This window comes from Aphanomyces invadans (assembly GCF_000520115.1).
Source record: "Aphanomyces invadans strain NJM9701 unplaced genomic scaffold supercont1.34, whole genome shotgun sequence".
Taxonomy (NCBI): domain Eukaryota; phylum Oomycota; class Saprolegniomycetes; order Saprolegniales; family Verrucalvaceae; genus Aphanomyces; species Aphanomyces invadans.
Genome location: NW_008580179.1, coordinates 572,322 through 594,653, shown reverse-complemented (window position 1 = coordinate 594,653; position 22,332 = coordinate 572,322). Strand labels below are relative to the sequence as shown.

Genomic DNA, 22,332 nt, shown 5'->3' with positions numbered 1-22,332 from the left:
TAGGCCTTGAATCACTCGACCTCTCGTTCAACCGCCTCGCAACCGTGCCAGACGACCTCGTGCGACTCTTTGAATTGCGCATGCTCAAGCTAGACAACAACAAACTCCGCCACCTCCCCGGACGTCTGGGCTTCCTTCAGAAGCTGGAGCACTTGGACATGTCCCACAACGTGTTGCAATGGCTCCCCACGACATGCCATCACCTCGTCAACGTCAAGTTCGTCTCGGCCGCGTTCAACCAGCTCGAGCGGCGTCCTCCCTACTTCTACGACAAGGCAGTGTTCGTCGACTGGAGCGGCAATCCTTTCAATGCTACCGAAGTTATGGTACGGCCGCTGCTCGAGATGGCGGCGCAGGCTAAACACGACCTCGAACACCGAAACTACAAGACTGCCGCTGCCTTGTTCACTGCGCTGCTTAATCAAGCCAGCGCCGTGTCTGTGATGTCCAAGGAGTTGGAGCCCATACGAGCTCATGCGACGTTTTACCGCGGCATTTGTAGGTACCAGCAAGTACGTTCGAGTCGTCCCAGTATTAGCAATGTCTTGTATGACGGAGCAGTAGATTTGCCGAGCTCTGTCCGCCATCGAAGCACTCAGCATCGAGGCTTCCACCATCGAGCAAAAGCTCAACGAGCAGCGCCTTGTTGAGCCATGGGACGTGATGACTCTGTCGACAGACGACCGCCATGCATCGCAGACCCAGCTGGATTCGCTTATACAGGAGAAAATTGAGTTGCGAACAGCCGTTCAGGAGTGGAAACTTGAAGCACAGGCCGACTTCAAGCAAGCCATTCGGTACCAAGTCGAGCCCACCACGGCCGCGTTCACTCTAGGCAGCCTCTATGCCAAGACTTTCCAGGTAGGGCTACTGACGTCTTCCACCATTAAGTCCTGATGGAGTTGCCTACAGCTGCCGGAAGCCATTGAGATGCTCACACACGCTCTCAAATACTTCACCAACGGCATCACACAAGGCGCAGTGCCGATTCTCCTCCAAAGAGCAGAGGCGTGGGAGCAACTCGGTCAGCCGCCGATGGCGAACGACGACTACAAGCTCGTGCTGACCGTGGACCCGTCCCACGACATCGCAATCGCCCGATTGGCGGCTCTAGAGACCCATCAAGCAAAGTATCACGTCGGATTTGACACGGATGCCCACAAACGAGCGTTCGTGATGGAGCCGAACGGCATATGCCACCGGCGCAATGATCCCACGATCTCTCTCACCCGCCTGAACGAGATTGATTCGCCGACAAAGTTTGCTGAAGCATGTGACAGCCTGCGAGATGCGAAACAAAGGGCTATGTACATTGAGGTGACCAAGAAGGTGGAGGCCAAGAAATCGCGGCAAGGCCGAGTCACGCAAGTGAAGCAGCTCATGCGCGAGATCCAAGAGCGCCAAGCCATGGAGCGGGAAGAGGAGGATCAGCTCGAGCGAGAAGCCGCCATCGAGTTTTTCCGGCGACAGAAAGCACTCGAGTGGCAGCGGGAGGAGAACGAGAGGCAATGGATGCAGTATGAAGAAGCGTCCCAGCGATGGGTGGAAAGCGAATTGGAGCGGATACGTCTAGAGGAGTTGGCGGCGCTAGAGGAAGCACGGAGAAAGGCGGAAGCCAAAGCCGAGTACAAGAAGCGCCTGGCAAGGCGGGGAGGCCTTCGTCAAGGCGGTCGCAGCGGCAAGCGATAGAGCCGATCGTACAATTCACAACAAAGTTGATTATCCGGATATTAATCCACATCCGGATATTGCGACATACTGTCCTGTGATTGGAGCATTCCTGTGCCATCGTCCGAGGGGGTGACACATACGATGGGGGATGCGACGGCGTTTGCGCGGTTCCTCCCCGGGCTGCGCAACACCAACTCCGTGATACGGACCAAGACAGCCCGATCGCTATGCATCTACCTAGAATCGGAGGCGCGGGACCTCCCCATGGCGGACTACACCACCGTCGTCTCCAATATCAGTGCGTGCATCATTGAAATGGTGCTTGGAGCCGACATCACGGACCGCACGGGTGGTATCGTGGCCATGGACCACCTTGTGGATCTGTTCATTGCTGATAACAACGACTCGAAGATCGTCGAGTTCGCACACGCTCTCGTCAAGGTATTCGAGAAGACCAGCAACGCTGAACTCCCGACCCTGCGTGCAGCCGGAAGGGCGTTGGGACACCTCGTCTCGTCTGGGGGAACGTCTCTAATTGAATTCGTCGAGGAGTATCACATGAAGCCTGCTCTTCAGTGGCTTGGCAACGAAAACTTCCAAGTCCGTCGGCAAGCAGCGGTCGTGATTATGCGGGAACTCGCCATCAACGCCCCCGCGATCCTCTTTCGCCACATCGATACCTTCTTCGACGTTATATGGAACGCATTCGGGGACACCAAGCAGCAGACTCGAGAAAGTGCTGCGGACGCCCTTCAAGCGTGCTTCGCGCTGCTCCAGGCGCGTGACAGCAACCGCAAGTCCCAATGGTACTCCCGGACGTACGACGAGTGGCGCCGGGGCCTGGACAAAGGATCGCCCGAGTCGATGCATGGTGCATTTTTGATCCTGAATGAGTTGCTGCGGAACTCTGGCGACTTCATGTTTCCGAATTACGAGCGCGTGGGGCAGCAAGTGCTCAGTTACCAGTCTCACAAGTCGTCCGTGGTGCGGCGGGCAGTGATTAACCTCCTCCCGCGGCTGGCCAAGTTTAACTCGTCCACGTTTCTCGACAAGTTTTATCGACCGAGCATGCAGTACTTACTCGAGGTCGCGAGTCAGACGAACCCGCCGGCCAGCACCCGAGGCGACGCTCTGCTCAGTATTGGGAAGCTCAGTTTGGCGATTGGATCCCCGCTCAGCCGCGACGAAAAAACGCTGGAGAACATCACGCACTGCATCAAGCTCGGTCTTGTGCGGCGCAAAGGCGAGAAGAAAGAAGTCGAGACGCAGCGGGAAGCGCTGAGCTGCCTACGCATGCTCGCTGAAGCCACGTCGTTGGGCCGCATCAACCTGGATTCTACCATTCAGTGCGTACTCAAATGCGACTTGGACAAGAGCATGATCGAAACGCTTACGACGCTACTCAAACGTTTGCCCCAGGAGAAGCCGAGAATCCAGTACTCGCTCTTTGATCGACTCATGGAGCTCCTCGAAGTGAACACATCCAAGAAAGACATGATGACGATCTCGGCCTCGCCCAGTCGCCACCGCAGCAAGACTTTTAACAATCTCACGGGCGCGTCGGGTGGTAGCAAGGTGCTGAACCTCATCTCGAGCGCCATGTCGGGCTCCAAGCTTGAATATTCGCCATCGATGCCGAGTCTGCACACGGAAAACGCCCAAGTTATCACGACAATGCAGATTCTAGCACTGGACACCCTCTCAACATTTGACTTCCAAGGCAACCCGCACATTCCCATCATGCAGCGCGTACATACCCACGTCGTCAAATATCTCGACCATGAGATCGCGAACGTTCGGAAGAGCGCAGCGATCACGTGCTGCAAATTGATGCTGCCGCCGGGGGAAGCGCCCCCGCCGCGCGACGGAGACGAATACTTTGCAGTGTCCGCCGTCTTGGAGAAGCTGCTAACGGTCGGGATCGCCGACACGGAAGCGGAGATCCGATCGAAAGTACTGGCATCGCTCGACAGTCGCTTCGATGCCCTTCTCGGCCAGCCAGACAACCTTCGGGGACTCTTCATTGCCCTTAACGATGAAGTGCTCGAGATTCGAGCTTCTGCCATGACCATCCTAGGGCGGTTGAGCATAAAGAACCCTTCCACAGTCATGCCGACTCTGCGCCAGACGCTTGTGCAGCTCTTGGCAGAGCTTGAGTGCGCCAACGACGTGCGTGTGAAGGAAGAAGGCGCGGTGCTTATCGGCCAGTTCCTCAAGAGCGCCGGGAGTCTGACCAAACCGTACGTGTTTCCGATCCTCAAGGTCCTCATGCAGAACCTCCGGGACGAAGACAACAGCCTGAACAAGGCGGTCACTGGCACGTTGGGGGAGCTGGCTGTCGTTGGACAAGATGCGCTGCTGCCCCACCTACCGCAGCTCATCCCAGAACTTGTGTCAGAGATGAAGGAGATGAAGAGCAGCACAGCCAATGTCGCCAAGATGGTCGTGGTTGTGCGAACGCTGGGGCTCCTCATCGGGTCCACGGGCTATGTCACGCGGCCGTACCACGAATACCCTGAGATCCTTGAAGGCCTGAGTGCCGCGCTCCAGCGATCTGGGGACGCCAACGCCCGACTGCGCATCGAATCGGGCCGGACCCTCGGGATCCTTGGCGCGTTGGACCCGTTTAGTTTCAAACTTTTCCAGTTGGAGAGGCAGGGGCGGAGCCTTGGGTCTGGTCAGGTCGCGACCAAGCAGCTGGATCTCCAGCTCAACAAAGCATTCAAAGGCCAGGATATCCAACTCATCGTCAAGCGGGAAGCAGAAGCCGACGTACGCAGTACAAAGATGAGCAAGAAATTTACCATCCAGTGCGTGGCCCCGGAAGAGCTTCTGCCGTCCTTGATTGCTGGGGACCAGTACTTTCCCGCCGTTGCCATCAATGCGCTGGTTCGCATCCTAAGCGAGCCCCGCAATTCGATCCATTACCAAGGCACGATCCTTGCGATCATGTACATTTGCTCTGGGCTGGGCAAGAAGGTCGAGCCGCAGTTGCATCGCATCGTGCCGGCCTTCTTCGTCGCGCTTGACGCTGTCAACATGGAGCTCAAGGTGTTTGTATTGGACCAGCTCTGTGCGCTCGTTCGCCTCATGGAAGACAAAATCCAGGCGCACTTGGACCATACCGCCGTCGCCCACCTCATGCAGCAGTACGGGAGGAAGCACCTCGCTCATGTCCTCAATTTGGTGCAAGAGATCGCGTCCTGCCTTGGCGAGGGGTTTCGAGTGTATTTGTCGGACGTCGTACCAGAGTTGCTCAGTGTGATCCGCACGGAGCGGGACAGCCAGGCGCGGCCCCAGACTGGCCTCGTTCTCAAGACGATTGTCACGCTGGGCCGCCTCCTGGACGGGTACCTCCACTTGATTCTCCCTGTGCTGGTCAAGCTCATCCAGTCAAACGCGGACGTCCAGCCGCGAAAGCAAGCGCTCGGAACTCTTGGGTCCCTTGTTCGAAAGCTCAACGTGTCCATGTTTGCATCCAAGATCATTCACATGCTGGCTCGCATCATCGGGAGCAATGCGCAGAATGAACTTGTCTACCTCGCTATGGACTGCCTCATCGCCATGATGTACACTCTCGGCGAAGACTACGCGATCTTCGTGCCGGTCGTGAACCAGGTTCTCAACCGCTCGTCGCACACGGGCGAAATGTTTGACAAATACGACCTCCTCGTGTCCAAATTGCTCAAGTACCAGGCGCTCCCTGCGGCATCGTGGGCGACCGACCCGTCAAAGCAGCGAGATGTCACCGTGCTGGACGACAACGAAGCAACAAAGGCACTCCCGATCAACCAGATGAACCTGGTCAAGGCATGGGAAACAACGCAAAAGAGCACGAAAGACGACTGGCATGAGTGGATGCGCGCCGTCTCGGTCGAACTCCTCCGGGAGTCGCCGTCACCTGCACTTCGTGCATGCAAAGAACTCGCGTCGGTGTACCAGCCATTGGCGAAGGAGCTCTTTTACGCGTCCTTCTTCTCCGTGTGGCCGCACTTGACGTCACACACCCAGGAGAATCTCCTCCGGACCCTTGAGACAGTTCTGCAAGCGGCAAACCTCCCGAGTGAAATCCTGCAAACCCTGCTCAACCTAGCCGAGTTCATGGAGCACTGCGACCAAACGGTGGACCGGTCGTCGCTGCCGCTCGACGTACGGCTCCTTGGGACAATGGCGGAGAAGTGTCACTCGTTTGCCAAGGCGCTACATTACAAGGAGCAGGAATTCCACGCGACGCCGTCGGCCGCCGGCATCGAAGCCTTGATCAGCATCAACAACAAGCTGAACCAGTTTGAAGCGGCTGTAGGAATTGTTACTTATGCGCAGATCCATCTGCCCAAGGTGCCCGTCCAAGCGTCGTGGCACGAGAAGCTGCGGCGGTGGGACGACGCACTCACCGCCCACGAAGGCGTTCTCGCGAGAGATCCTACTAACATTGAGGCGGTGTTTGGTAAGATGCGGTGTCTCTTTGCCATCGGGCAATGGCACTCACTCCAGAGCCACATCGAGTCAACGTGGGCAAAGGTGTACCCAGCCGACGACTACGGCGTCAAGCTGCTCAACGTCCCGCCTGCCTTCAAAAAGGAGCTGTGCAGCAGCGCCGCCAGAGTCGCGTGCACATTACAGCAATGGGACCTGCTTCCCAAGTACATCAACTCGGATATGGACGAGACAGAAGCGTTCTTATTCAAGTCGCTGACGTGCATCCGGGCGCGCGTGCTGGACGAAGCGAAAGTCGCCATAGAAGAGTGCCGGACGATTCTAGACCCGACGATTCAAACCTTCATCAGCGAAAGCTACGCCCGGGCGTACATGCCGTGTGTCGTGCAGCTCCAGAACCTCGCTGAGCTCGAAGAAGTGATTCATCATCTTGACACGAACGGCGACTTCAATCGCCTCCAGCAGATCTGGACCACGCGACTTCTCGGAGTCGACAGAGACATCAAAGTATGGCAACACCTCATGCTTGTCCGGTCGCTGGTCCTCAATCCAAAGGACGACGTGCACGTCTGGCTCAAGTATGCCCGTCTTTGTCGCCAGAACGACCAACTCCACTTGGCTTTCAATGCACTGGCGAACGTTGGGGCGGATGTCCTGGCGGCGCAGCTGCAAGTGGACCCGACCGCGCCTTTGCTGACCAACTTGGAGCAGCACAACCCTCGCGTGGCGTTTGCCTTTCTCAAGCATTTGTGGGCCGACAACAAAGAAGAAGTTGCACTACGGCAACTTCATTCGCTCATCCACGTCCTCGAGCAAGACCAGAGCAACGAGTACGTCCCGCTGCGCGTCCAAGCGTACACGCAGCTGGGCAAGTGGCAAGTCACTATGATGGAGCCTCGCACGCACAATGAACAGCTTTACGACCAGGTTGGGTTTGATACTGGGAGCCGGTATAAAACGGAGGCGTGTAGGTGCTGGACTGCCTCAAGACGGCAACGCAACTCGACCCGACCAACTACAAAGCATGGCATGAGTGGGCTCTGATGAACTTTCGAGCGGCGGAAGCCTCCAAAGACGACTCGTACGTGACTAGCGCGATCGACGGCTTCTTCAAGTCCATTATGTTTGGCCATGCCCGGTACGACGTGACCAAGGACGTGCTGCGTCTACTCACGCTCTGGTTCAACTACGGCGGGCGCATGGACGTCCACGACGCTGTCAGCGAAGGCCTGGCGAAAGTTTCCATCGACACCTGGCTCGAGTTCATCCCGCAGCTCATTGCTCGACTCCACTCGTCCCAAACCAACCACCTGCTTAACGAGTTGCTCACTCGCATTGGGCAACACCATCCCCAAGCTCTGATATATCCAATTACGGTCGCGTCCACGTCGGTCGGGACCAAGAGGAAGGTCGCAGCCGAGGGAATATTGGCAGCTGTCAAGCGCCACTCGCCGCAACTCGTCCAAGAAGCGGAGCTCGTGTCGCGGGAGCTCATCCGCGTGGCGATTCTATGGAATGAACTGTGGCATGGGGCGCTCGAGGAAGCGTCCCGGCTGTACTTTGCAGTCCACGACACCCAAGCGATGCTCAACGAACTGGCCCCGTTGCACGCAAAACTCGACAACCTTGGCGTCGACGACGCTCCCACTCTGCGCGAGATCGCGTTCCACCAAGCATTTGCGAGAGACTTGCAGCAAGTATGCTGTGTGTGTTTGCCCTGTTGTTCGATGGGGACGCCCCATGACTGGTTTTTTTGTAGGCCAAGGCGTGGACGGATCGATACCAACTGACAAACCAAACGGACGACCTGAACCAAGCTTGGGACATTTACTACAATGTCTTCAACCGCATCAAGAAGCAAATTGCCAACTTGAGCACACTCGAGCTGGCCAACGTGGGACCGAAACTGCTCTCTGTGTCGTCCCTAAGCTTGGCTGTGCCTGGGACGTACAAGGCGGGGGTCCCGATCATTCGCATTCAGTCGTTTGGACCTCAGCTGACCGTTCTTACGTCCAAGCAGCGGCCGCGAAAGGTGTCATGATCTTGACCTTGGTCCATCTCATACATCCATCAGGTGGTCGTGAACGGCAGCAATGGCAAATCGTATACGTTTCTTCTCAAAGGCCACGAAGATCTGCGGCAAGACGAGCGAGTGATGCAGCTCTTTGGACTGATCAACACCCTGCTCGCCAACGACAGCGACACACGCAAGCGGAACCTGGCGATCGAACGATTTTCGGTCCTCCCGCTGAGCCACACGTCGGGCCTGATCGGGTGGGTCGAGAATACCGACACACTGCACCAACTCATCAGGGAGTACCGCGAGAGCCGGAAGATCCCGCTCAACATCGAGTACCGCCTCATGGTCCAGATGGCGCCGGACTACGAAAAACTCCCGGTTGCGCAGAAACTGGAGGCGTACGAGAACGCCCTCCACGAAACGACTGGGCAGGATCTGTACAAAGTACTCTGGCTCAAGTCGTTCAACGCAGAAATGTGGCTCGATCGCCGGCGCAACTTTACGCGCAGCCTCGCGGTGATGAGCATGGCGGGGTACATTCTTGGGCTGGGCGATCGTCACCCTGGCAACCTCATGCTCGATCGGATATCAGGCAAAATGGTGCACATCGACTTTGGCGACTGCTTTGAAGTCGCGATTGAGCGCGAAAAGTACCCAGAAAAGGTCCCATTCCGCCTCACGCGAATGCTGACTCAGGTGCAATGATGCGCCCTCGTGTGCGTCCACGGCATGAAGGATGTCTATGCGTGTAGGCGATGGAAGCAAGTGGCCTGGAAGGCACGTTTCGCCACACGTGCGAAGCAAGCATGCGTGTCCTTCGTGAAAATCGCGACAGCTTGATGGCGATTCTCGAAGCGTTTGTCCATGACCCGCTGATCACGTGGCGCTTGTTGGCGCCGCACGCCGCGCCGTCCCATGCGTATGCCGAAGAAGACAAGGAAAAGGAGGAAGTCAAGGTCCGGCGTTCGAGTGTTGACAGCGCAAGCATGATGGACTTGCACTTTGAAGAGGAACAGTTCGATTTGAACGCCGCCGCGTTGAAGGAAGAAGAGGAGTTTGTGATGCGGCCAGAGCAACTCAATGCCAAAGCCGTCAAGGTCATCGAGCGCGTCAAGAAAAAGCTTCGCGGACGGGACTTTGACCAGGACACCAAAGCGCTCAGCGTCCCAGCCCAAGTCGACCGGCTTATCCAGCAAGCCACGTCCCACGAGAATCTGTGTCAATTGTACTATGGCTGGTGTCCGTTTTGGTAAGTTGAACAGTTAACGTGTCACAGAGGGATTTTGTTTCAACCTTTTGTCACGACCGCAGCCGAAACTTGAGTTGGTTGATGTGCCGGTCGACGCTGTTCAAACTGGTCTCAATGTCGGACTTGCGGCGGCGCGCTTGAATGCTTCGACATCCCATTTGCTCGAGCTTGGTGTATTCCGCCTGGAGCTGCTCCTTTTGAATGTGCCAGTGCAGAAGCTGCGCCTCTAACTCCCGCCTTGCGACCACGTCGTTCTGGAAAGTCTGCATTTCTGTCGCAAACGGAGCGCTCACGTTCGTGTCCACGCGATGCGGAGCGACATGGTCCTGCGACCGAGGACTGTGGTGGTAGCTTAGAAGATTGCGCACGTTGGTTGAGCTGTTGAGCTCGTCGGGTTTTCGAATGAACTGACCAAATCCCATTTCCGCCAGCGATTTGGACTTCTCTGGAGGAGGTGGTGGCGGTGGCAAGCGGCGGGTTTCGACAGGCTGCATGGCCTCGCCAAGTTTGGGGGAGAGAGGTTGGTGCAAGAATGCTGGAGGAGGCGGCGGTTGAGGAGGTCGCGTCTCGGTTGCTCGCCGATGGCTGAGCTCGTACTGCGCCTTGAAACACTCTTTCCGTAGGCGCTCCATTTCAACACTGTTCTGGCGCTGTGTGTCTTTCAGGGCGTCGTGGGCTGCGGAAAGATCGTGGAACTGTTCGCGAAGTGTCTCGAGTTCCTTCAACTTTGCCGCAAGCGCTTCCCCATCCGAGTGAATCTTGCGGTCCTTTTCGGCCACCCTTGCCAGCAGGTTGTCGACTTTGGCCTGGTCGACCAACGTCAGTCACTCGTCATCGTCGTTCCACACCCACCTCGAGAGTAGATACGATTCGTTTTTGCTCCATATCTTCGTCGCGAAGCGCACGTAGCTACAGCGACGTGGGTTGGTATGCAGGGCAGATGTGCTGGTGCCACGCACGTGTAACTCGTTGGCATGGCTTTGTTCGCGAAGTGATACTTGAGTCTCCAGAAGCTGCGACCGCAGCAAGCGATGGCTGTCTTCGAGGGCCTCCATCTAGATAGAGTTTAGCGTTATGTGACCTCTAGAGACTCACCTGAGCTTGCTTGGTCTGCAACTGGGTCTTGAGTCGGGCCTGTTCGCCCTCCAACGATCGCACTTCCATCGAGTGGTTGGTTGAAGACTCCTGCAGACGCACTGTCAGCGCCTTGAGCTTCATCTCCAGTGCTGCGCACTTGGATTGCAGCTCGATCTTATTTGTCTCCATCTCGTGAACTTTGGATTCCAATGAAAGACACTTGGCACGGTCAGTGGGAGTTTGGTCATTGGCTTCATTTGGTAAGGCATGTACAGGGTCGGCTGGGAACGATGGTGAATAGTTTTTGAACATGTCCAGCAGTGATATGGACGGACTCTGAGGAGGCGGAAGGGGGACTAGGGATGGCGGAAGCGGGGTGGAGTGTGACTGAATCGGGCGTGTGAGACCTTCGCGTTCCAGTATGACCGTGGGTTCGTGCATCGGAGTTCGCAGTGCAGCTCTGGTTGACAAATCGACGGGTATAGAGACCTCACCGTACGTTAACGCGGGCAACGGTGGGACGCCACGCGGTGGCTGTGTTGGGAATACCCACGACGACGATGACTGTAGCTCGACTTCGTCTATCAGTGGTCCGCAAATGGGATCGTCCACGATCGGATACAGGACGTCTGATGCGATATCCTGGAGGCTAATGGCCGATTCCTCATCACCCGCGAACTCTTTTGGTCTATACTCGGACAGGCAAAGACTCCTCCATGATATGCAGTCGTCATCGTCGCTCCAGTACTCGGACATGGTTTTTGCCCCTTCAAGCTCCAAGATATCCGGATGAACACTGCTTATCCGGGAATCTGGCTTGATGCAGAATGGAGTCGCCGCGATGGTCGACGTTGACGAATGCAACTCCGCCATCATGGGCCATGTCACTGTGGACGCCAGAGAAGGACGAGATCCTGGCTGCGTATGTTACTTCCAGCATCAAAGCGAGTCTGGAGTCATCTAATGAAGAAGTGGACCAGGATCTTGCCGAAGCAGTGTATGCCGCACGGTTTCCACTTGGTGTGAATTGGAAAGATCTTGCCCTGGAACTCAACTGCAGCCCGATGGACTGCGTCCGGCGATACGCAGAACTAAAAACTCCGCCTGTTCCATTGGAAGAAGAACTTCAGGTGGTCCATTCGCCTCGTCTGGATGAACTTTTGTCGTCGTCACATCGTTCCCTGTCCCCAATGCTTTCCCCCCCGCCGTTTGCTCTGCGAAGTGAACACCGCAACAGTCCGTTCCGATGGGACGAAGTTGAGAGCAGTGGGAATCTTTCGCTCGAAGACACAGACGACCTGCATGCAATCGAGATCGAGGAGCTCAGTCGTGACTTGAGCAATGCGTCGACGCACGACGCACTCCCTCTGGGTATACATTACGTGCACTTTCCGTTTGTCCTCACCTGGATGCAGGCGACTCATCGTTGACCCAGTCCGCGCTTGAGGAAGCCTTTCTCGACCTCACGTCCAACTCGATGCCAAGGTCGGTATTCATTCCATTCCTCCGCCTGACTTTTGCATGTAGCATGCTTCTAAACAATCCCACGACGTTCTAACTCACGTGGAATGAAAAGTGCTGCGGAATCGTTCCAGGGAAAGAACGCAGAAACGTGTTAAACTGAATTGTCGAGCATCTTCTGCTTCTCGGCCGCTTCGTCCTTGCGCGCCTTGGCGAGTTTGGCAGCTTCCGCGTCCTTGAACTTGCCGTACCCGTACAGCATGCCTCCAATCACGCCAAAACTGACGAAGATTGCGGTCTTGGCAGTTAGCTCTTCGCCGAGAAGGACGACGCCGATGAATGTCGTCGGAACCTTGTTCAGGCCACCAACCGTTGCGTAGGTCGTGGCCGATGTCGAAGATACACACCAGAACGACGCCAGGTTGAGCGCAATCCCGAAGACGCCGCTCACGGTCAAGAGGACGAGGAACGAAACGTCATACGTCATCGGGTTGGACCACATCGTGATCGCGTCGCCGTTGACAAGCATGGGCGGGAACAGCAGCGGCAGCGCGACTAGGTTGTTGTAAAACGCCATTCCAAAGCGCGACAGCTTGAGCGAAGACTTGGACGTGGCGTATCGCATGTATAGAACGTAAGAAGCTGTGCAAATGCAATTCATGACCATCCAGAAGTAGCCGCTGATGGTACTCGGAGTTGGTTTCCCGTCCACGTCGCTGTACGAAGTGAGCACAGCACCCAATAGCATGACGAAGAGAGACGTGAGAACGATCAGCCCTACGCCTTCGCCAAAGAAGCGCCATTCCCCGATGACTGTGAGAATGATCGCGACATTCTTGAACACGGTCACAATGTGGATGGGAAGGCCGGCCGTCGCAAGTGTACTCGTGTACAACATCGCGACAAAGAAAAACGTGACGGGCGCCCAACGCTTGGCGGTGTCGAGACTGAAGTTTTCGTACTTGATCATTCCTTGAAATTTGGCGAGTTCCAGCATTAGCACGCCGAGGAGCATCTGGGCGAGGATCACGAACGACTTCTCGTGGTAATTGAAGTACTTTTGCCCGACGAGGTACCGATTCACGAGGACCATAGCGTTCGACACCGCGCTGTATACCACACAGGACAGGACTGCCATGGCTGTGCTTGTCGTCTTCGGTGTCGACATCGCGGCGGTGTGCGGTCGACGCTGATCAAGGGATAATGCCTCTACCTCGATGATTTCCTTGGTGTCGGCATATCCGAATAAATGCCATCCGGATATGGCATCTGCCCACCATTACAAGCCTCAACCTTGTGGAAATGAATATTGTCCTGTGACAATCAATATTTAGTGGACGGATTCGTGCGTCTTTTGGCGCTGGACTGTGAGTCGTTCATGCTCTGGTCATGTAGCCAACGAAGCATAGAAAGGAACGAGTCATTCGATAAGAGTTTATCATCCATGTGTAAAGTAGAACGCTGCCCCGGCAATGATCAGCAAGGCAACGACTGCAGCGGCAATCAGGGCGCTGTTGTCGGTGGGATGGTCTTTAAACGCTACAGAATACTACATGAGCTAGGACGTCGACATGATGACATATCGTGTACGTACTGTTCTTCTCAATCGCGTAGCGGGAACGCAGTTGGGCGGCACTAAGGTCACAGTCGCGCACGCTACCACCACGGCCGTAGCGACTTCGCAGCTCCGACGCGCTCATTCCGTCATCGCCCATGGCTGACCTCTAAAATTGTAAAGTGCGGCGCCATGGAGGTGTTTCATCGGCCAAAATAGACTACGGCAGTTTGCAGCCAGCACAGTTACATATCCGGGGTTTCGAGGTTCACAAAAAGTGTAGAGTAATTGGTCACTTTTTAGTACTCTGCCCATGCTTTTTGGATTCAATTAAAGTATGCAGCACTAGATGGATATCCGGATAATGGATCTCATCTTGCGGACATCTGAGGTTCCAAACGAGTGGAGTTTGCGACTGATGTCAGGGTGGAAGGGCGAAGAAGAGCTCAAGGGGGCGCTGGCGTCCTTGGCGTCGGCGAAGGGCGTGTCTGCAAACCGCATCAAAGCAGCATGCACTACATGCATGAAGTGGTCCAAGGAGTACAAACGCGTGGTGCATGCAGTCGAGATGGCAATGTGGAAATCTGATGTCGAGCACCGACTGGCGTATATGTACTTGATTGACGCCCTCATTCGAGCATCGCAGACCAAGTATGGGGACGAGAAGGATCATTTTGCCAAGAGGTTTGGTCAGCATTTGCATCACACCTTGGCCGCTTGCCGAAAAGCCCCCGACGATCACAAGGTATGGAAACGATCCACGGAATAGTGCGTGCGTCATGGGAACTTTGCATTGCAGGCAAATGTGAAGCGCGTCGTTGCCGAGTGGCAAAAGCGAGGAGTGTATACAACGCAAGAAATCGAGCAAGCGGGGGGTGCAGATTTTCTCGGGGACGGTCCACTAAATGCTCCACCCGCTCCAAATGACGAAAAGATCGCTTCATTGCTGAGCGGTTTGCAGAAATTGAAGCAGCAGGAGAAACAAGAGGCTCCTCCTGGTTTCCATTCGGAGGAGAGGCCAACGTTCGACCACACGCGTCGACCTTCCCCACCACGCCATCACGATGTCATGCCAACATCTGCATATCGAGAACGCAGCAGTGCTCCACCGTCGTTGATGCATGCAGAACCACGATATGGAGATTCGGCTCCTCCCAATGCGCCTTCTCGCTTTGATTCTGCGCCCACACCACGATATGCAGTCACGCCTCCTGTGTCGTCTCGCTACGACCATCCTCCGCCTTCTTCTCGTTTTGACCAGCATGCGGCCACTACTTCCCGATTTGATCAAGTTCCCCCACAAGGATCGTCCCGATTCGATCCGCCTCAAGGATCTTCGCGCTTCAACGAGACTTCGCATCAGGGAAATCCTCCGTATGACCAACCTCCTCGGCAAGGCGCTGCCCGCTTTGAATCGTCACGTCCGGCCCCGTCGCGGTTTGACCAGCCCCCACAGGGACCGAATGGGCGCTTCGACCCGCCGTTTTCACGATTTGACCAGCAGCAATCTTCGTACAACGGCCCTCCTCCACAAAGACATCGCGAGTACGGGTACCCTCGAGGACCGTCGCCTGGGAGATCTTCCCCTCCACAGGACACTTTCAAACGAATGCGGTACGATTGCTCGTTTTTTGTAGTGTCCAACCATGATGTAGGTCGCGCTCTCGCAGTCGGTCCCCGGCAAAACGTCAACTTTTGCCGTGCCGAGATTTCCCCATGGGCCGGTGCTCACGTGGCAACAACTGCCGGTAGAATTGTTGTCATCATTCGGCAACTTTGATGGAGCTCATGTTTATAGATACGCCCACGATGGCGACGGTCCGACGCACGGCAAGCCGGCTCAAGTGAAAACCCGATTGTGTAACACGTATCCGACTTGTCGATTTGGAGATCGGTGTACATTTGCGCACGGGGAACGGGAGCTTGGGACAAGTGCATATTCCCACGACGATACATTCTCGCAACCGCGCCATACTTCGCCTGACCGCCGCTTCCAGTCGTTCCAGCAAGCCCCGCCGCCATTGCATGCGGCTCCTGGTGGAATGCACGTAACTAATACACTTCCTCCCTCGTCCACCAACTCGGCGCCTCCGTATGCCCCCGGGACCAACGATCCTCCACCTCCAACGAGACAACGGCGCTCGCGCTGGGAAGACAAAAAGACGACTCCTGCGCCGACGGCTGCCCAAGACCACCCCCAAACCAAGCACGTGGCACAAATGAACGATCCCCCACATCGCAAAATCGACGTGGATGACGAGCACGCCGACGATACGGCCGCCGCGCCGGAATTTACGCTCGAATATGACGATGACAACTAGCTTACACCAGTTTTTGAAGTCTAAAGTAATGGACCACCATTTGTACCAGAGCCACGTGAACCAAATGCTCAAGTCCACAAAGGTGGAATCTCGCGGGGTTTCGGGGTTCGGACCTCCCCAAAGTGTGTATTGATGGAGAAAATGAACAAAGAAAAAATGTTTCCACTGTTATTAAATACTAGTATTCAATTTTCGGTAAACAAAATCGACCGGATTAAAGCCAAATGAAACCCTGGATATATTGCAGCGATGGAATATCCACCTGGTGTTGGGAAATATCCGGGTGGCTTCGATCCAGTCAATCGAAAAACCATCATGCCCGACCAACAAGTCTTCTTCGGTACGTACACGACTACTCGCGATGGCATCTCCCGTTGACAACGTTTGCGCAGACATTGAAATCGGCGGCAAAAAGAGTGGCCGCATTGTCTTTCGCCTGTACAACGACACCCCGAAGACGAGCGAAAACTTTCGTGCGCTGTGCACGGGCGAAAAGGGCGTTGGAAAGACCACCCGCAAGCCGTTGACGTACAAAGGTGTCAAGATAAACGAAATGTACAAGAAAAGTGACTTGTGCTGTGTCATAGGATCCATTTTCCACCGCATCATCGATGGATTCATGTGCCAAGGCGGGGACTTCTCGAACCGGAACGGCACAGGCGGCGAATCCATCTACGGCGCCAAGTTCAAGGACGAAAACTTCATCCACAAGCACACGAAGGCAGGTTTGTTGAGCATGGCCAACGCTGGTCGCCACACAAACGGCAGTCAGTTTTTCATCACATTGGCGGCCACCAAACACTTGAACGGAAAGCACGTTGTGTTTGGAGAAGTCGTGTCTGGTATGCAAGTGGTGCGCGCGATGGCGGCCGTCCCCAAGGGTCGAAACGACAAGCCAGTAAAAGATGTTGTGATCGCCGACTGCGGTGAGTATGATGAGGCAGCCGCGGCGCCTAAGGCCCACGAGAAGTCCAAGGACAAGAAGCGTAAGCAAACCGACGACGAAGTGCCTGCCAAGGCACCCGCCAAGAAGGAGGCTGCTGGCCAAGACGAGAAAACGAACAAAGGTGGGGACGAAGACGAGAAGAAGGTCAAGGCTGCGGACGACAACGAGCCAGCTGCGAAGAAGCAAAAGGCGTAAGCTCGTGCGTGCGTAGGGGCGCGCAAAGTACAAAGCGTCTTGCGATGCTTTTTAAAACTGCAGAATGAAATGACTCACGGGGTTTCTCTCAACGCCGCTGATGGATGTATACGGTCGCCGGACCCCAGCTCATGTTCCGGCGTTCCTTGTCGACAATGTCAAAGGGCGCAATATCGGCCGGCAGAGGTTTTGTAAACGTGATGAAGTAACTGCCGGGCCGCATTGCTGATGCCTTTTCGGCCATGGCCGCGATCAGGGCCGAGTCGAAGCACGTCGAGTTGGCGAAGCATACGTCCGTGTGGGACCAGTCCAGGTCGAGCAGGGAGCAGTGAAAGAAGGAGGCTTCCAGTGGCGTCGAAGTGGTGCTCACAACCGGACGGACGAACTCGTTGTAATTGGAGCAGACGTCGGCAGCAGCGTCATGTAGGCCGCGCAGGATCTCGATGCCGGTACATCTGGGCGGGAATGAGACAACGCAGCAAGGTACGAGAACACGTCACCGTGAGAAGTCGAAGTTGAGGCGAGCGATAAACACGGCGCGACCGGTGCCGCTGCCTAAGTCCGTAAATGTCCAGTGCGGCTCGATGGGGATCTTTCGCAGGGTGGCGAGGAAGGCCAGATAGTCCACTTCGCCGTAGACAAGCGACTGCAGTATGAATGAGGCGCATGCAAGGAATCAAAGGATCACCTTCTGTGTGAGCATGCCATTGTCTTCGCGTTCTTGCCGAGATATTGCCTTGCCTTGCTCCAAAGGATAGTCCAAGTAGAGGGAGTCGAACAGCTTGAGTGTCTCGACATCTGTACGGATGATTGGGAAGATGGAGTCGTCGTAACGTGGTAGACGTACCTAGCAATCGATGGACAAACTTGAGCCAATGCTCGTCCGAGCTTGAGAAGAGCGTGTCAACCAACTTCGGTCCTCGCACATCTTGTTGAAACACAACCTCTACCACCATCACAAACGCATGAAGCTTCTTTTGTTGTGCCCACAATCTCATGACGTTACCTTTGAGCAAGGCCTTCCCGATTCCAGAGATTACTCCGTGACGATGCAGATGCCCGGCAATGTGGAACATCTGCGCAGGCAGCGAATGTGCCGATGCCGCCACACGTGACCGCAGATTGTTCAGGTCGGTCATTCCAAATGACCAGCACGAAATATACCAACGTCTTGTGTTCTGTACTATGCCGATTCGGCGAAATATAGTCACAATTACACTTCACGCAGTGATTGGATAAATACCCATTGAATTTTAATTCTATGTGATTGGTCGATTCGAAAATCCCTCGCATTTACTACTAGTACGACGTACTAGTAGTACATTTCGTTTTGAAGAAAAAATAAAAATTTTATATATGTAACTTTCAGTTTTAACAAAATCGTCCGTTTGCCCGAGTGGTCTAAGGGGTCACGTTCAGGTCGTGATGTATTCGTACGCGTGGGTTCAAATCCCACAGCGGACAGTTTTTCCACAGATTTTGGCCCATGTGTCATCAGTGCTTGCATTCTTGTTGACAATGCTCTAAGTGCTCTGCATGCCATTAGACAGATTTCGAGAACTGGGCCGTACATTTGCCACGCCCTAAAATTGTTGAACACGGCAAATTCGAGGCAAACTCTTGTTCGATTTCGAGGCGGATTTGGCTGTATCCAGATTTTAACCGGAAATCCCCAAAGCCAACAAAGTTTGGATGCTCACGGTTGATCAGCTCGGCGCACTCCTTCGGCACCGACGCAAGCTCCCTTTCAGGAGCCGTCGACGGTTTCTCCGTCTCCTCATTAATGTTGTTGAGCGCCCACTTGTTCCCGACTGCATGTTGAAGTTTCGATTCGACAAGAATGGGATCATGGAGATGTATGGATTGCTTCGAATTCCCAATGTGGTGGTCATAGGTGGTGGAGACCGTTGTCTCGGCATCGATGCCCTTTGTGTTTTGCTGAATCGATTGGCCTACCCACGACGTTACTATGACATGATGGCTACATTTGGGCGCTCTCGGAAACCCCTTTGTCGCATATTCAATTGGGTCGTTGACATGCTGTTTGATGAATGGAACGAGCTCGTGTACTTTTGCCTCCACATTGTGCGCCAGCGTTTGGACGTCTACAGTAGTGCCATCGCCGACAAAGGGGGCCTTTTTGGAAAACATCTTTGGATTTATTGACGGCTCGAAAGTGGAGACCTGTCGCATTACTCAAAAGATCAGTCGCGCGCTCTGTGGAGGCAACAGCTACCCTGATTTGAAGCGCTTGATATACAGCGGTCATAAGCGTCGCCATTGTCTCAACTTTCAAGCAACCACGGCCCCTGATGGACTGTGTGTTCATTACTGGGGTCCTATTGAAGGCTCACGGCATGATACTACACTGCTATGGGAGAGCAAGCTCATGTCGTACATGGACATTCATGCAGATATTTTTGGTTCCTTTCTCATTTATGGAGATCCTGCGTATGGAATTTTACCTTGGATTTGCAGTGGATTTAAAGGTCAGGCCATTGATCCCCGGATGCAAGAGTTTAATGCTTCGATGAGCCGCGTTCGCCAATCAGTGGAATGGAGCTTCTGTCAAATGAAAACCCAGTGGGCATTTGTTACCTACAAGATGCAACAGAAAATTATGTTGCAAAGTGTTGGAAAATCCATCAACTTAGCAATGTTCATGACCAATTGTCAAACTTGCTACTACGGCCGAAACCAAATCAGTGCGTTCTTCAATTTGAAGCCACCAACACTCAAAGAATATTTGACAAGAGCTTAACATTTAACATGCTACGGCTTTTGAATCAAGTGTTGAATAATTCGCATCATTTCATCGTTTCTGCGGCTCTCCATTTCCCAATATGCTGGCGCTCCTGGCGGTCGAGTTCACGCTCCAAGCGATCCTTTTCTCTTCCATTTCTCTTTCAAACTTCAATTTCTTGAACGCAATCCGCTCTCGCTCGAGGTCCATCTCCTTGTCCTGTGCATCTTGAATTAGCTTTCTCTTGCTAAGAACAGAGCCATCCGAGGCGTCTCCGGACTCCGACGACTTACGCCGCCCGCGCAACATGGCTTGCTCTCGAATAAACTTGATGTTGGCCGCCTTCTCCTCGGCCTCAGTTGGTTGGGCTGACAGTTTCTTCTTGACCAAAGTGTCGTTGTACAGGGGCACAAGGTCGTCCAGAAGCTTGGACTTCTCTGTTTCGTCCTCACTCACACCCGAGGCTCGGGCAGATTCCAGGTTGCTTGCCTTGTGCTGTCGGACAAGTAGCAAGAATCGATTTTGCGCCCTTTTACCGTCGATACCGGGACGGGAGAACCCCTCCACATCCTTTAGGGCAACAGCCATGCTGTCCCAGGCCTTCCGAGCATCCTTTCGTTGGAGAAAGGGTCTTGTGTTGTTGATCTGTGTCAACAATATGGTATCCTCGTCGTCAATCCACCATTTCTTTTCGTGCACCTCGATAGTTTCAGCGCTTTCCTCTGCCATTCTGTTCTCGTTTGGTTCGTTGAAAGCGGATTCTACGGCTAGATGCGAGGTTGCCGTAAAATCGGCCATTTTTCCGGCTTGCCACATGAAGTTTTGGAGGTGCCGTAGAATGCATTAAGATTTGGGTGATTTCTGCGGCAAATTCACGGCAAACCACTTCGAAATCTGTGTAATAATAATTACCGATATGTATGAACACTAAAAATACGAACGATGCATGGGCATTATCCCAGACTCTCTCGAGGGCGTCGTTGTAGTTACAGACCAAGCAACGTGTACTTGTCTTGTGTGGTGTTTGCTGCACATATTACGTACATCGCTTTTGGTACGGCAGTTGGTGGGATCCAAATGATACTGATCGATGTTCGTCGTTTGTATTTTTGGGATCCAAAATGGTGCTGATCGATGATCGTCGTTGCTGTGCACGTCAACGTTGCCTTCACAAACCCGATCGACACGCTATGTTGCAATGTACAGTGAACCTTGGAAAAAGCCGACACCCCCAAAAAAGCCGACCACCTCCAAAACATGATCTGTTTGGAAAATTCTGCCACCTGTATACTTCAATACCAAGTCAGATATGCCATTCCTTTTGACCAATTGTAGTGCAGATTCAAGAAAAACTGTGATTACCTTACTGAAATTCTACTAGTTATAGCCAATCAAGTTAGACTAATTCATGTAATTTAAATATACTGAATTTATTCTTCTTCCAGGCATTTTAGGATGAAACAGTGTCGGCTTTTTCCGACGTTCACTGTAACGATGACCGTTTGACCTACGATTGTCCTGTACTTCCCGAGTGGCTTGCTGGCTTCTTTTTTTTTTACAGTGAGCTAGCATCTGAACGTTTCCGATAGTGACAAGCCATCACGCTCTTGCGCCATTTCTTTTGTCTTAGTGACCAAAACAACTTACTTCCTCTGTTCCATATTACTGCCGACATTTGCAAATCACTCTTTTTCCATATTACTTGTGACATTTCAATCCGATTGGTTAACAAACGAGAAAACTTCGTGTTATTGGTTAAAAAACTGAATGGCCACTTTGCCGAGAAGTGAAGCAGGGCACGAGACATTTGACATGAGCGCCCTGGTACGACGCAAGGCATCCTTCCGCAAATGCGGCAAGCGATAGTGGTTGCCACCATTGCTCTTCAGAACTAGGCGCATGACTGCTTGTAACGTGAGGAACACGTTTGCAAGTGCGAAGCGACTGCGACAGCTCGCGAACAGTGCTGGCGACAGCTTCTGGTGTGTACACCCGCGGGCGACCGGACAGGCCAGCTTTCATCGAAGGCAGCACTGCGTTTTGCTGAAATGCCTTCCAGATGCGAACGACGGTTGTACGGTGGACCTGGAGTTCGCAGGCCGTTGACGCCATTGCTTCGTGAAGAAGCTTGTCCATGCTCGAGACAGTGAACTGGGAAAAATCTCGCCATAGTTGCACCTGAATAAAAATAGTCATTTGATCTGCACTTTCGTTATCAACACCACGACGAAATGAAATGCATAAAAGTACATAAGCTCCTGATTGGACAATGTAATTGAGGAGTCATACTGCAGTCTGATTGGTCTGTTCAGTGATGTAGTGAAGATTTGAATTTGAAATGCCAACACCGATCCTCCCGCAGCGCAAGCAACGGCGCTTTACCATCGACGCTCGACTGAAGCTCCTTTTAGCTTACGAATCCAGTACTCTAAATCAGACTGAAATTTGTGAACTAGAAGGAATCCCTCGGTCGACATGGCGAACATGGCTAAACAAGAAGGGAGTGTACATTAATAGCACACGGAACAAGCGTATGTCTACGCTAGGTGGCCAAGGTCGCCCTGTTGCCATGCAATTCGCCAGCGACCTTCTCAACTTCATGAAATCTGTGCGTGAGGGTAGTAATCTATTGACGACTGCCCACATGGTAACGTGGA

General features: G+C 53.9%; 10 protein-coding genes and 1 non-coding gene across 14 annotated transcripts in view; 6 read left to right on the top strand and 5 right to left on the bottom strand.

Moving 5' to 3' along the window:
• H310_11885 (hypothetical protein) overlaps window positions 1–1,689 on the top strand; it is a gene marked incomplete at both ends in the record, with an annotated part of 4,004 nt that extends 2,315 nt beyond the window's left edge. The window contains 3 exons of the mRNA XM_008878719.1: window positions 4–512; window positions 565–861; window positions 913–1,689. Coding sequence (XP_008876941.1) covers window positions 4–512; window positions 565–861; window positions 913–1,689 — 1,583 coding nt within the window. The remainder of the gene's footprint in view (window positions 1–3; window positions 513–564; window positions 862–912) is intronic.
• Window positions 1,690–1,791: 102 nt separating this feature from the next.
• Window positions 1,792–9,422, top strand: H310_11884 (hypothetical protein). Its single transcript, XM_008878718.1, has 5 exons — window positions 1,792–7,035; window positions 7,080–7,805; window positions 7,868–8,140; window positions 8,183–8,824; window positions 8,881–9,422. Exons 1-5 carry the CDS (start codon window positions 1,813–1,815, stop codon window positions 9,379–9,381), a joined length of 7,365 nt encoding a protein of 2,454 aa, XP_008876940.1. The 5' UTR covers window positions 1,792–1,812; the 3' UTR covers window positions 9,382–9,422.
• A 5-nt stretch (window positions 9,423–9,427) lies between these two features.
• H310_11883 (hypothetical protein) lies at window positions 9,428–10,895 on the bottom strand (the record flags this gene model as incomplete). Its single annotated transcript, XM_008878717.1, has 4 exons — window positions 9,428–10,183; window positions 10,230–10,286; window positions 10,337–10,432; window positions 10,473–10,895. The coding sequence occupies 4 exons, from the start codon at window positions 10,893–10,895 to the stop codon at window positions 9,428–9,430; spliced, it is 1,332 nt and encodes a 443-aa protein (XP_008876939.1).
• Window positions 10,896–11,266: 371 nt separating this feature from the next.
• Window positions 11,267–13,134, top strand: H310_11882 (hypothetical protein). 4 transcript variants are annotated; one of them, XM_008878715.1, is made up of 5 exons: window positions 11,267–11,376; window positions 11,435–11,825; window positions 11,870–11,939; window positions 11,982–12,549; window positions 12,593–13,134. In XM_008878715.1, the coding sequence occupies exons 1-4, from the start codon at window positions 11,275–11,277 to the stop codon at window positions 12,010–12,012; spliced, it is 594 nt and encodes a 197-aa protein (XP_008876937.1). In that variant the 5' UTR covers window positions 11,267–11,274; the 3' UTR covers window positions 12,013–12,549; window positions 12,593–13,134. The 4 variants fall into 4 exon arrangements, with proteins under 4 accessions (XP_008876937.1, XP_008876935.1, XP_008876938.1 ...); XM_008878713.1 differs by having other exon boundaries at window positions 11,982–13,134; XM_008878716.1 differs by having other exon boundaries at window positions 11,267–11,825.
• Window positions 11,760–13,134, bottom strand: H310_11881 (hypothetical protein). Its single transcript, XM_008878712.1, has one exon. It carries the CDS (start codon window positions 13,081–13,083, stop codon window positions 12,070–12,072), a length of 1,014 nt encoding a protein of 337 aa, XP_008876934.1. The 5' UTR covers window positions 13,084–13,134; the 3' UTR covers window positions 11,760–12,069.
• A 98-nt stretch (window positions 13,135–13,232) lies between these two features.
• On the bottom strand, window positions 13,233–13,653 carry H310_11880 (hypothetical protein). Its single transcript, XM_008878711.1, has 2 exons — window positions 13,510–13,653; window positions 13,233–13,454 (listed from the first exon to the last, which is right to left on the bottom strand). Exons 1-2 carry the CDS (start codon window positions 13,628–13,630, stop codon window positions 13,354–13,356), a joined length of 222 nt encoding a protein of 73 aa, XP_008876933.1. The 5' UTR covers window positions 13,631–13,653; the 3' UTR covers window positions 13,233–13,353.
• Window positions 13,654–13,873: 220 nt separating this feature from the next.
• H310_11879 (hypothetical protein) lies at window positions 13,874–15,841 on the top strand. Its single transcript, XM_008878710.1, has 4 exons — window positions 13,874–14,215; window positions 14,270–15,084; window positions 15,126–15,218; window positions 15,269–15,841. Exons 1-4 carry the CDS (start codon window positions 13,889–13,891, stop codon window positions 15,789–15,791), a joined length of 1,758 nt encoding a protein of 585 aa, XP_008876932.1. The 5' UTR covers window positions 13,874–13,888; the 3' UTR covers window positions 15,792–15,841.
• A 228-nt stretch (window positions 15,842–16,069) lies between these two features.
• Window positions 16,070–17,038, top strand: H310_11878 (hypothetical protein). Its single transcript, XM_008878709.1, has 3 exons — window positions 16,070–16,131; window positions 16,184–16,327; window positions 16,379–17,038. Exons 1-3 carry the CDS (start codon window positions 16,107–16,109, stop codon window positions 16,930–16,932), a joined length of 723 nt encoding a protein of 240 aa, XP_008876931.1. The 5' UTR covers window positions 16,070–16,106; the 3' UTR covers window positions 16,933–17,038.
• On the bottom strand, window positions 16,932–18,100 carry H310_11877 (hypothetical protein). The gene is made up of 5 exons (XM_008878708.1): window positions 17,939–18,100; window positions 17,780–17,878; window positions 17,621–17,730; window positions 17,433–17,578; window positions 16,932–17,387 (listed from the first exon to the last, which is right to left on the bottom strand). The coding sequence occupies exons 1-5, from the start codon at window positions 18,069–18,071 to the stop codon at window positions 17,021–17,023; spliced, it is 855 nt and encodes a 284-aa protein (XP_008876930.1). The 5' UTR covers window positions 18,072–18,100; the 3' UTR covers window positions 16,932–17,020.
• A 214-nt stretch (window positions 18,101–18,314) lies between these two features.
• Window positions 18,315–18,396, top strand: H310_11876. The gene has a single exon. It is a non-coding gene; the product is annotated as a tRNA-Leu (tRNA).
• Window positions 18,397–19,744: 1,348 nt separating this feature from the next.
• Window positions 19,745–20,263, bottom strand: H310_11875 (hypothetical protein; the record flags this gene model as incomplete). The annotated part of the gene is made up of 1 exon (XM_008878707.1): window positions 19,745–20,263. The coding sequence occupies one exon, from the start codon at window positions 20,261–20,263 to the stop codon at window positions 19,745–19,747; it is 519 nt and encodes a 172-aa protein (XP_008876929.1).
• Between the last annotated feature and the right edge of the window lie 2,069 nt (window positions 20,264–22,332).

Excerpts from the sequence above, each read along its gene's own strand:
- H310_11877 (XM_008878708.1), bottom strand. The coding sequence starts at position 18,071 with ATGACCGACCTGAACAATCTGCGGTCACGTGTGGCGGCATCGGCACAT. Across the intron at positions 17,879-17,938 it reads CGGGAAGGCCTTGCTCAAAG|AGGTTGTGTTTCAACAAGAT; the intron begins GTAACGTCATGA and ends TGATGGTGGTAG. Across the intron at positions 17,388-17,432 it reads CTCAACTTCGACTTCTCACG|ATGTACCGGCATCGAGATCC; the intron begins GTGACGTGTTCT and ends ATTCCCGCCCAG.
- H310_11879 (XM_008878710.1), top strand. The coding sequence starts at position 13,889 with ATGTCAGGGTGGAAGGGCGAAGAAGAGCTCAAGGGGGCGCTGGCGTCC. Across the intron at positions 15,085-15,125 it reads GACACTTTCAAACGAATGCG|GTCGCGCTCTCGCAGTCGGT; the intron begins GTACGATTGCTC and ends ACCATGATGTAG. Across the intron at positions 15,219-15,268 it reads TCACGTGGCAACAACTGCCG|ATACGCCCACGATGGCGACG; the intron begins GTAGAATTGTTG and ends TCATGTTTATAG.
- H310_11878 (XM_008878709.1), top strand. The coding sequence starts at position 16,107 with ATGCCCGACCAACAAGTCTTCTTCG. Across the intron at positions 16,132-16,183 it reads CGACCAACAAGTCTTCTTCG|ACATTGAAATCGGCGGCAAA; the intron begins GTACGTACACGA and ends ACGTTTGCGCAG. Across the intron at positions 16,328-16,378 it reads CAAGCCGTTGACGTACAAAG|GATCCATTTTCCACCGCATC; the intron begins GTGTCAAGATAA and ends GCTGTGTCATAG.
- H310_11882 (XM_008878716.1), top strand. The coding sequence starts at position 11,282 with ATGGAGTCGCCGCGATGGTCGACGTTGACGAATGCAACTCCGCCATCA. Across the intron at positions 11,826-11,869 it reads GCACGACGCACTCCCTCTGG|GCGACTCATCGTTGACCCAG; the intron begins GTATACATTACG and ends ACCTGGATGCAG. Across the intron at positions 11,940-11,981 it reads ACGTCCAACTCGATGCCAAG|CATGCTTCTAAACAATCCCA; the intron begins GTCGGTATTCAT and ends TTTTGCATGTAG.
- H310_11880 (XM_008878711.1), bottom strand. The coding sequence starts at position 13,630 with ATGGGCGATGACGGAATGAGCGCGTCGGAGCTGCGAAGTCGCTACGGC. Across the intron at positions 13,455-13,509 it reads CTACGCGATTGAGAAGAACA|CGTTTAAAGACCATCCCACC; the intron begins GTACGTACACGA and ends AGTATTCTGTAG.
- H310_11884 (XM_008878718.1), top strand. The coding sequence starts at position 1,813 with ATGGGGGATGCGACGGCGTTTGCGCGGTTCCTCCCCGGGCTGCGCAAC. Across the intron at positions 8,141-8,182 it reads CCAAGCAGCGGCCGCGAAAG|GTGGTCGTGAACGGCAGCAA; the intron begins GTGTCATGATCT and ends TACATCCATCAG. Across the intron at positions 8,825-8,880 it reads TCACGCGAATGCTGACTCAG|GCGATGGAAGCAAGTGGCCT; the intron begins GTGCAATGATGC and ends CTATGCGTGTAG.
- H310_11881 (XM_008878712.1), bottom strand. The coding sequence starts at position 13,083 with ATGTCGACACCGAAGACGACAAGCACAGCCATGGCAGTCCTGTCCTGT.